This window comes from Pagrus pagrus (assembly GCF_965226575.1).
Source record: "Pagrus pagrus genome assembly, chromosome: 15".
Taxonomy (NCBI): Eukaryota; Metazoa; Chordata; class Actinopteri; order Spariformes; family Sparidae; genus Pagrus; species Pagrus pagrus.
Window position 1 is genome coordinate 7,692,540 of NC_140199.1, and position 11,455 is coordinate 7,703,994.

Here is an 11,455-nt window from a genome sequence, read left to right on the forward strand (position 1 = left end):
CTAGGTTTTTATCTCCTGGAAAGATAGAGTTATCGTAATAAGCTGTAATGGCTGGCAGGAATGCTAGTACTCTGTGCGAGCCTCCATTCAGGCTCATAGACTTAACAAGGAACAATTTCCCTTAAATTTACTGCTTTGCTCAAACATTTCCCCATGTTTATACCCCGATACTGTAAGTCAATACATGTGTTCAATCCACTTCCATATAGACCGAGGGCACACAGTGGTGTATTGCCATGTAAGCACTTCTGGCTGCCAACGTCGGCCATGTTACACAGTTCCTGCAGAGCGGTTACTCGTGTCCTATTTCTGGAGAACATGGAGAAGGAGCAGCAGACCACACTCAGATGCCATGTACACGCCATCCACTCTACATTTTAAGTGAAGTGGCTAGCTGGGGCGGCTAAAGGAGCTCTCAGGGAAAATGTGTTTGTAGCATGAAAGGCGACGGGCAGATTAAGGCGTCAGATCAAAACAAGATTGGGAAGTGCACATTCCAGGCAGTGGAATTTCCACTGAAGCCCTGCCACGGACGCTCGCGCGCATGCGCGATATTCAAAATTGGAAATGATATGGTCGCAGCTGCACACCGAGTCATGCATTCCATTTCTTCATATTCTGAAACATGATCATTCGCTCTCCGGAGTGAGAAAATGACTGAAATATTCTTAGAAATTTTTCTTCCAGACCTCCATGAAGAAGGGAGCGAGTCTCTCTCTTTGTCGAGAAATCCGTTTCTGTTTCTTTTACTCAAATATGGCACTAATTATTTTAGTTAGAGGCTGTTAAATTTAATATTTGCTTGTCACTTTGTTGTCTCATTACTTCTGTTAAATTCTAATCAAACCTTGGAAACAAATCCATGACCAATTATATCTCTTTATATGTACCAGAAGGGTAGCAGAGGAAAAAGATATAAGTGTTGTAATTGAACAAAATATGCAACCTGTCAAAATCAGAACGGAAAATGAGAGAAAATGAAAATTCTATTGGTCCATAATGTTCCCTCCGCCCCCCCTTCCCGTTTGCTCTTCATCTCTCCTGCAAAGTATTCAAATGCAAGCCCTGCCTTACCTCCCCGTGTCTCTTTTTCTCTAATTATCCATGAGGTCAGTAAGCAAAATGGGGAAGAAGCCAGGAGATCAATACAAATTATCCCTGAGCAAACCAGTGCTGACAGTTTGAATTGCAGCATATGTTTACCCAAAATCAGGCAATTTATCTTAATATCAGGCGAGTAATGCAGCAGGGGTGAGAGGTCACACAATCTCTCCACCTCATAATTACCCGCCTCTAAAACAGGAAAGTGGTATTGATTGGCCGCGAGCCGGGAAGCGGGCGTGACTGGAACGTGCCAGCGACCCCCTCCCCTCCCCTCCTCCTCCTCGCTCCCGTCCCTCCACCCCTATCATACCTCCCCCCCCACAGTTCCCCCCACCTTCCTCGGTCCCTCCTCCCCTCGGCTAGACTCCCCACCCAGTGCAGGATTTATGGGATGTGTGTGGAGGGTTTCATGTTTCCTCGCAGCGACTGAGAATCCGTACGGGGGGAGGTAAGAGGTGGAGGGGGGGCACGCTCCTTCCACACCCTCGACCCCCCCCCTCTCCCTCTTTATCCCCATATTGTGTTGGAAGGACGAGGAGGGCCAAACTAATTTTGGCATGCATGGAGTCATGCAAGGGCATCGCCAGATTTGCCTGTTGTATCTTTAGAAGAGAGTAAAGTTTACGACAGAGTGTGAAGTCGGAACGTAATAATGTGCCAAAGATTAAAAAAGACACGGGGTGAGGAGGTGGGAGTGAAAAGGGGGGGGGAGGAAATGCTGCTGTCAATGTGTGTGGTTTAAGGAAAAGTAAGAAGAGCAGCCCCAATGACTCTTGTAAAAGCTCAGCAGATGAAAGAAAATCTTTGCTCGGGGAGAAAAAATGTGCGGAGCGACGCGATGAATACACACATAACACATTTATTCTCCAGATTCAATATAAGTGCTCAGTATATATCATCAGCGGCTCTTACAGGATTATTGACATTGTCTGTGTCTGTCTGCACCAGTGTACATGCTATGACTACAAAACTGTCAACTCATCAACTGACAGCACCGTTTAGCGCTAATGCAAGTCTCCATCAGCTGTCAAAAGCATTTGCATGAAATCAATAGCAGATGGCGGTCTGTGTCACCAATTTCATTACGCCGGGGTTGTTACAAAGATCATCTCCATGATAGATGAGATGGCGACATGTCGACATGCGGAGATCATGCCTGGCGCTTGGACTGCGGCTGAGGAACACTGAGCCATGTGTTAAGATTAAACGTGTTTTTGTTCTGCGTGACACATCTAAATTCCTCCATATGCCGTAGAAAATCCACTTTAAAGTGTTCTTTAAAGGTGCAGGATACCCTTCCCTCCAAACCACATTCATCATAATTCTTAGGACTGCATTTACAGTAGGGCATCATTATCATTGCAAAGGCACATCAAACAGAACACCTCTCCCAACCTAGGTCTCGTCCTGTACTGTACGTCTCTCCGGCTGTGTTCCCAGCATGCCTGGCGGGTTGTGTAGGCCCCAGCTGAGGCAGAGGACAGGAGAGCGTGATGTATCACCCTGAGAGAGCCCACTGACAGCCTCTGATGATGGATGGCCTGATTATGGAGTGCTTTTTACACATACACAATTTACATCACACTGAGCAGCGGGGTCTGGCAGGGCTGCCGTGCACATACGCTCTCCCTCGGCCGGGCACGTGCACTCACACAGACACACACACACACACACCCACGCTCACACATATGCATGCCGGTGTGTGTACACATGTACTTGCCAGAGTGCATAGATAAGAAAGGGGGTGGAAATAACAAAAGAAAGGGGGCAAATTCCTTGCTACAGCCTTGTCATGTACGATCAATACGGCAGATCAATCCTTTATTAAGGAGAAGATGGCGTCCCCCCCGCATTCCGACGCGGACCTTTGTCGTTTCGGGACGCATGATGACATGTCAAATCAGATTTCCAGCAGTGTATGTTGTTGTGGCGTGGGGTTTATTCAGGTGTGCCTGCCTGGCCGGTAGGGCTGAACGCCACTGTATCCGCAAGCTAGATCCTCGCTATCGATTAGCACCCCGCATTGTCCATGCTTGAACACATAATTGCTCCATTTGATCACGGTCGAGCTGGCAATTACCGCATTCAGGTTTTGGCAGAAGTGGTGCATGTGTTAGTACACGACTACTGTACGTATGCGTGAGTAGGTACAGTACAGTACGCGTGTGTGTGTGTGTGTGTGTGACACGCTTGCATGTGTTTAGACGAAAGGGAACAAAAGGAAGAGCGAGGAGCCTAAATGTTCGTTTTCCTGCCGTGACTCCCTGGCTTGTGCTTCAGTGGCCCTGCTTGCCTCTGCGTGTGTCAATGTGTGTGTGTGTCTGTGTGTGTGTGTGTGTGTGTGTGTGTGTGGGGGGGGGGGTGTTCGCTTGCTTTCACATTCTCTGGTGTTCAGCAGGTTCAGCGAGCTGTGCGGTGTTAATGCTGAAATTACATGCTGAGTAATGAGTGATGGGCCAAATTACAGGCTGAACAATGAATAGAGGCAGGCAGCTCTTATTAGTCTCCATAGAAAGCCATTGATTTATGAAGCGCCTTGCTCGGCGGAGTTACTCTCCTGAAAATGATATCTACATTGAGAAGTGATGTTCTCTATTAAGTCATTCCTTCCCCCTTTACACTGCTCCTTTCCTCCCCTCCTCCCCTCCTTCTCTCCTCTGCCCTCCCTCCCTGCCTCCCACCCGCCCTCGCCTTGTCCTGCCTATGAGTGTACACATGATTGTTTAGAATCAGGCGGAGCTGTAAGGAAGCCTTCAATTACCCATTAGGACTGTCAGACATAAAACGCCCTGCTCTCACCAAAGTCTGGGTTATGATTCATTTACTTTGTGCCTCTGATTCATCGCCCAATATGCCTCATGCCCCAGATTACTATTTGAGGGGTGGGAGAGATTAATGGCTCCATGGGATCTGCCGCCGTATTTCACGGGCCCAGTGTTGCAGTACAGTTGGTGCAGAAGGGTGAAATGACAGCAACTTACACTAGATCAATGTGTGGACAGCCTTTCACAGATTATTAAAGCTCTGTTAGATTAAAAGACCCCCGCTATGTAGTTTGCTGTAGTCAATATTCTCAAGCAGATAAAAAGGGGGAGGGTCCCTCTGAAGGATTCTCAGACTGATGTAGGTCATCACGGCTGTTAATGGAATAACACTCGGTGACACAAGTGTCAGAGGAGCCCGTGTCATTTTCCCGTCGCTCGCTTTCCCCGAAGCCGGTGATGTTTCATAAAACATCGTCTCGCCCCTGAGGTTTCTTTGAAATTAGGCATTCTGAAATGACTTTTGTACTGTAAATTCCAGCAGATTTCTCAATTAGTTTCTCCCTGTCTCTGGCAAAATTAGCCCCTAAATGATTCTAATTTTTATCTCCCCCCGTCTTTTCTTTCAGCCCTGAACGAGCCAACCATCGACTATGGTTTCCAGAGGCTCCAGAAGGTCATCCCCAGACACCCCGGCGATCCTGAGAGGTTACCAAAGGTCAGTCTGCGCACTGCAGGAATAAAACTCAGCAATGAGACGGAGCTGTCTGGCTCCCAACGCCTTAATACTCTTGAATGTGACAAATAAACAAAACAACATTACCATCAACGCCGAGCACTGTGACCCCAAACCGTGACAGCTTTGCTCCACATATGTGGCTTACCCACTAACCAGCGTGGTAATGGTATTGGTTTTGTGTGTGGGGAGAGGCGTAAACTCTCTGTGTGGTAAAATAGCTCAATCAGGCGTTTTCCTCTCCAGTAGTCTGTGGAGATGGTAATCTGGTCAGAAACGACGTCTGCACCCTCATTACCCCACTCATGTTTTCCTTTCATTTTCTGCAGCTCGATTTGGTTTAATCTTTTGTTTACAGAACCCTGTGCCGTAAACCCCCTCGTCTTAGCGCGGCTAATAGACAAAGACTGCATGTTATTATGCTTTGGCTTTCTTATTGTTTTCTTTTGAACCCGGGTGAAGGAGCTGAAAGCCACGTCAGTTTTTAGAAGCACCGGTGTGGCACATGAATAGGCTGCCATATTGAAAAACCCGAGCATGAAGGTGCACACATTTTTTTTTTTCCTTCTATTTTCCTCCCCTGCAGAAACTCTTTGATTCTTTGACTCTTTTCGTTTGCCTTTGATTCTTTTATTCTTTCCATTTCCTATTGATAAAATCTATCTGTGTGTTTTCACTAATTGCTACCCTGCCAGTAACAATTTCGTTGACTGACGTTCCAGATGTGTCAGGTGTAATAATATGACTGATTAGTACATTCAAAACCCCTTGGCATGTAGTAAAGCGGTGGCCACCTCAGAGTTTTAATAATACTGTAAAACCTTTAAAGACCTTATCTATTAAATCCCAGCATGCAACACAGCAATATCATTAACGTCCAACGGACAATTTAATAAAGAACAGACTGTGTGGTAGCTATAGACGTTTGACCAAGGCGGTGTGGAGAAATGGAGCATCACAGCTAGTCCCAGGTTCAGTATATGAAGTGTTTCAATTAGACTCAGTCCCTGTGGAGACAGGAAACAACACCCAGACATGAAATGTTACTCTAATTTCAACTGTAAACGTAGACCAAAAGGTAAAGTACACTTACCTTTAATATCCACATGGCTTCCTCCATCTCCGCAGGCATCACTGGTCAATCTCGCTACACTCTCTCAATTTTATAAAGTCACAGCGTCTTTGCGAAATTCCACATCTTTTTCGAACAAAGAGCGCGACAACGTTAAACAAAGCTTTATTACAGAGCAACCTTCCTCCTTTTCCTCGCATACAAAGCGTTGTTGCTTTGTGAGACAGATTTTGACACTGAACCCGAGATTAGTTTCCTGGCTGCGCGTATACTTAATATAGCACGGTCTCCCAGCCTTTGCATGAAACAATCACAGAGTGAGATGAAACCCTGCACTTCCAATAAACAACATAAATATTTGATTTGCTCTCTAATGGACCCAAATATGGGGTTCAGGGGGCATGTAAATGATCCCACCAAGTGATTCGTCATTGTTAAGCTTGCCATCTGAGGGTCAGCTCTCGGGGTCAAAAGCACATTCCCAATAAAACAGCCCGCGGCGGGGCTGAGGCTGGCATGTACATTTGGAATGAGAACAGAAACAGCATATAGAGAGCAGCCATTACAGGGTGCAGGTGAGGTAGGGAGACTCTATAAAAAGAAGATAAAGCTGGAGGACGCGCGGTGTGCATTAGCAGAAAGGCAAATCGACACCAAGCCCACTCACCGCCTCTATACCCCCCCCCCCCCATGACTTCACCCTCCAGTTGATAATATTACTGCGCTATATTGATTTCCACCAGCCTTCTCCCTGGGACCAGTAAGACACGTGGTAATTGTAAGGAGACAGAAAGCCAATATGGGAGTGCTCATGGATAGCAAGGGATGCACGCTAATATTGTTGCTACACAGAGAAAAAAAGGGGGGAAGCTGCCTCTGATTGAAGTTTACCTCGTAATTCTAAGACAACATCGTAGATGACAGTCTGACCCTGTGGGAGGAGTGGAGATATAAAAATTCAATGCAAAGTCCAGGGTGAATATGAAAGTAATAAGTGTGAGCAGTCAAGTGATGAGAAAGGAGATTGGTTTGCGGGCATCGCGTTAAGTGAAGAGAGACTTTGGAATTCACCCTCCTTTTTAAGATCTTGTTATAAAACAATTTTCTATTCATAATATAAAAAAGACAATTTATAATACCATTTTGTGCCCTCTGGCAGTAATGGACAAATAGACTGGATATCACATTATATCACACTCAATTTCTCTCTTCTGTAACAAATTAGATTCATTATGAAATTAAAAGTGGAAACTCAATATTGTTTTATTATTAAGCTGATTGCTTTGGATTCTTTTCTTTCCTCCCAAAATGAGCATAAGCCCATTCTTTTCCAATTCTTTGTGTAATCCACAAGGAGAAAATATTACAAATGTGTTCATGTCAAGCAATTACCCATGTATTTAAATGAATCTCTCTTCCTGTGCTCTTTGAAGTACCTTCATCTAATGGCCCTATGCTTCTAAATGCATTCATTACCTCAGGCTAGAGCTAACAGAGTAATTGCCTTACAGTTTTATAATGGCATTAGCACTCCAAGCTACATAACCTAGGCCCTCTTTTATTAACTGTGATAATATAAATACAACATTCATGTTAATCTAGTGCTTGAAGAATCACATTCGGGCTGATTTAGACCACATCTCCTTATTGTTAGATATTTTTTATAACACATCATTTGTTATGGCTTCCTCTCGTTTTTTTTTTTTTTGTTTTTTTTTCCCCGGCAATAACGGAAAACAGCTTTTAAATCTTGGGTGATCTGTCATCTGTACAGCCCCATTTAAACAGTTGTTGAACACGGGACCTTTATGCAAAGCGAGGCAAACAATAGCAGAAATCTGTCACGCATTTGTCACAGAACAACAGAAATCATTTGAGGCCTTTAATTGTTTCAATTTAACATGGTGTGTTCTGATATGTCTCCATGACAAGAAAGCCAATTACACTTATGCTGGAGTAGTATTGAGATTTACATGGAAATGCCCTCAGAACACTATTCCGTGTTAATCGTATTCACAGCGTGAGCTGATACGCATGAAAGCGTCTCGTCAGAAGAAAACAAACTTCTTCCTTGATTGGGTGCAGCACTTCTCATCATCCTCGGATATGACTAGGTTGCCACTTAAGCATAGCCTTGCGAGTCAGCTTGGTTAGTTAAGACACCACGCGGTAAACGACAGATTAAGGATGAGAGGCAATATCGTTTTCTCTCCTCCTTTTTCCAAGCTGTCCTTATGTCACTGCTGCAAAGTACCATATGGACAAGGAGGGAGAGGACGTTTTACAGAGAATGAAACATGGCTTGTGAACGCGACAGTCTTAATTGCTTTAATTGTTGTTTAAAATTGAGAGCCATGTAGGAGATCTTGAAATATGATAGAATAGATTATTGGTAATTATTAACTGCAGACAAAAAGAAAGAAAACCACTTTATCTCACTCAGCAAGAGAGAGAGAAATCTGTTCTGCCTGATGAGAACACATCAAGACAGCTGGTCCTCTCATTTAGTCTACCTGCCTCACGACAACCATAATTCTTTATTTGTATGCAAACTAGATGCATGCAACGTTGAGCATACACACCAATTTCAGAGGTAAATGCCCATTCTAAGAGCCACCCATCCGGTAACTTGGGGTGGATTAAGCGATATGTTTCTATAAGAGAGCATGGCATACGCTGGAAGTGGCTTCTACAGTGATTCATCTTGATAAATCAAGGACTGTGGTAGATATGCTCCTCAGGATGAAAGGGCCCATACACACACTCCGTACACACTACATACGCTGTGCCTTGGAAATGCAGGCCAAGTCTTGGAGGCCGCTGTTTGAAGGCGCGAAGGCTGTGTTTACATTCATTTACGGCAGCTGCCGTCTTAATCCCACACTGCTATTGCCAAGTGATGGAACACTTCAGACAAATTACCGAGGCCCGCAAAAGAAAACACAGCGAATGTGGGAAGAAAACAAGCACCATCTGAGATGTTTCTGGTGACAGATTTGCATTGCTTTTAACCAGGGTTCTAACAGCGCAGTCGACAAATCTCTGCTCTACAGCAGGTGACAACAAGCGAGCATTTTAAAAAACACACGCAACAGCCATGTCTGCAACTTGCCTTTGTCAGATTAAATGCACTCTAAAGGAGAAGAGGGTTTTCATAGAGCATATTGCCTTCTGTATTATAGAAAACAAAGAGAGCAGTCTGGTTGCTTGAGAGGGATTTAATTGTAAGTGCTGAATTCAAAGAGCAGATAAAGACACACAAACGGGCCAAACCCCACCTTGCTGAAAGCCCGAAACAGAGTGGGGGGAACAGGATCCGGGGCCAACTCATTTTCAGTGTTAAGAGCCAAAGCAACACAGCTAATCCGCATTGTCAAGCGGGGGCAAGCATGCAGACATGGATAAGACCACATCCTGAGCATCCGTGTCCCCAAGGCACAAGCACCCAGCTCTTGCTGGATGGGAAGTCATTTGTGAAGTCCTTTGCAACAGCCAGTCAAAGAGGTTAATTGAAAAATTCCTTAATGTCATTACAACAGAACTAGATTAACCCAGAGCTAATTCACTTTATTGTTCTGAAGAGAGGGGACTCGGCGCTGAACTCCAGAGCAAACGTGAAGCCCAGAATCAGGGGTGAGGTGTTGTTTTTAAAGGACTATGCCAGTTTAATTAAGATAGGGAACATTATTCACTGCTCTGCATGGTTGGAAGGAGCAAAGTGGTAGCGCTGTATAAATGCAACACTGGTGCCTCTTAAATCAGGGTGGCTTTTATTTAGCGCTTGAATATGTAAACATTTCTAAAGCGCTCCCCGACCCCGCTGTGTAATGTTGTTTTGGATATTGTTTGTTGCTGTGCAGACCACTGGGGTCTCAAACATAATCTGCCTAGGTCTTAACATTTACTCTTCCTGTTTTCCTCATCAGGAGGTGTTACTGAAGAGAGCGGCTGATCTCGTCGAAGCCCTCTATGGAATGCCCCACAACAATCAGGTCCGTATCCTCGCAGCTGCTTCAGCCTCTTGCTACATGAGAAAAACCATTGAAAATTTACTGATAGTATCACCAAAGGGTGTTCTCACCACTATATCTGGAACAATGTAGGCTACATGCGTTAAACCATATAGCCAAGAAGCACGCATCAAAGCAAAAGAGCAGCTATAAAAAAAAAACACACATAAATAACAAAACCTCTGCCTTCTCTTCGCTTTCTCAGGAGATCATTCTGAAGAGGGCAGCTGACATCGCAGAGGCCTTGTACAGCGTTCCCCGCAACCACAACCAGATCCCCTCGCTCGCTAACACAGCCTCCCACGGCATGATGGGAGTCAACTCCTTCAGCAGCCAGCTAGCAGTCAATGTGTCTGAGTCACAAGGGAATGACCAAGGTATGTGATTTAGGATACGGCTCCATAAGTCAGTGGTGCTCAAAAGTGGGGTCCAGGGAGCCGCCGGGGGTCCTTAAGGGGATTCCAGGAGGGTTTGTGGGAAAATGAGAAATAGTTAAATTTCACTTTTTTATTCCACTCATTAAAACGCAGCATTCACTGGCCCCGTTTTCACCCACAATATAGGCATTTAAAGAGTCTAATTAAGAGCCAAATTCTTTTCTTATTAATCTGCAGTATGTGCTGGTATAAAAATGTGTGATTGCTGCAGTAAATTCCCATTATCATTTAGTCTAATCAGTGAACATTTCCCCGGTAAATACTGTACATACGGAAAAATAAAAGAAAAATGAATGAATTTCCTTTTGTATCTCCCCACCCGTGTTGTTCAGTGGGCTACAGCCGGAACACCAGCAGCGTGTCCCCCCGGGGCTACATCTCCAGCAGCACCCCGCAGCAGTCGAGCTACAACACCGTCAGCAACAGCATGAATGGCTACGGCAATGCCGGTATGAACCTGGGAGTGCCAAGCTCCCCTGGGTTCCTCAACGGATCCTCTGCCAACTCCCCATATGGAAGTGAGTAGCTTGCCACTATCGCACGCCGTAGTAGCACTAAGCTGCTGCTGATTTAATTCCAGCTCCCACATTCGTTTTCACTTCTATGAATCACTTCTGACAGGGTTATAACATTATTGATGGCGATAATATATTACTATTCATTCACAGGGGCTTGTTTAGTTTTAGTACTTCGGAGAACACACATCAGAGTAGGAGAAATATTCATTTTTATGTGTATTTCACCATATGCCACCTGTATTTGTTCAACCGGACAAGATGTTGATGGTAGGGGCCTGTGAGTACTGATCATGTATCCCCCCTGGCAGTAATACTATCCTCGCCTTACCTTAACTGCCCTCTCCCTCTCCGGCACTACTCACAGCACGTTCTCACTCTCTCCCTCCCTCCTTCCTCTCTTCCCTCCCTATCCTCTCTGCAGTTAAACAAAAGAGCGCCTTCGCCCCTGTGGTCCGACCCCAGGCCTCCCCACCCCCCTCCTGCACCAGCGCCAACGGCAACGGACTGCAAGGTGAGCCCCCCTCACCCCCTCATCCCTTCCCTACGGACTACTGGTCAGATACCGCTGCTCAGGCCTCTGTCCGGTTTGGTGAGGGATTAATCATTACAAATATATGCATTTTGACAGGCCAATTTACACCTTTTCAGTTCACACACAGATCTTTACACACACACGCACTCACACACACACACACACATCATTCAAGCACTGTGCAGGACTGCGCAAACACGCACGCGAACATACATCCTCGTTGCCCTTTCATACAAATGATCCCCTCCGATGTCGCAGGAAAAGACCTTCCCAGAATTGTTTTA

General features: G+C 45.3%; 1 protein-coding gene across 9 annotated transcripts in view; it reads left to right on the forward strand.

Annotated features, from left to right (window-relative positions):
- Positions 1–11,455, forward strand: part of LOC311270590 (transcription factor COE3) — a 94,804-nt gene that overhangs the window by 80,286 nt on the left and 3,063 nt on the right. For 7 of the 9 annotated variants that reach the window (XM_084375557.1, XM_084375555.1, XM_084375556.1 and 4 more), the window contains 5 exons: positions 4,496–4,584; positions 9,601–9,666; positions 9,890–10,061; positions 10,454–10,639; positions 11,061–11,228. In XM_084375557.1, the coding sequence (XP_084231683.1) occupies positions 4,496–4,584; positions 9,601–9,666; positions 9,890–10,061; positions 10,454–10,639; positions 11,061–11,228 (681 nt within the window). The remainder of the gene's footprint in view (positions 1–4,495; positions 4,585–9,600; positions 9,667–9,889; positions 10,062–10,453; positions 10,640–11,060; positions 11,229–11,455) is intronic. The other 2 variants (XM_084375554.1, XM_084375553.1) reach the window with 1 other exon arrangement.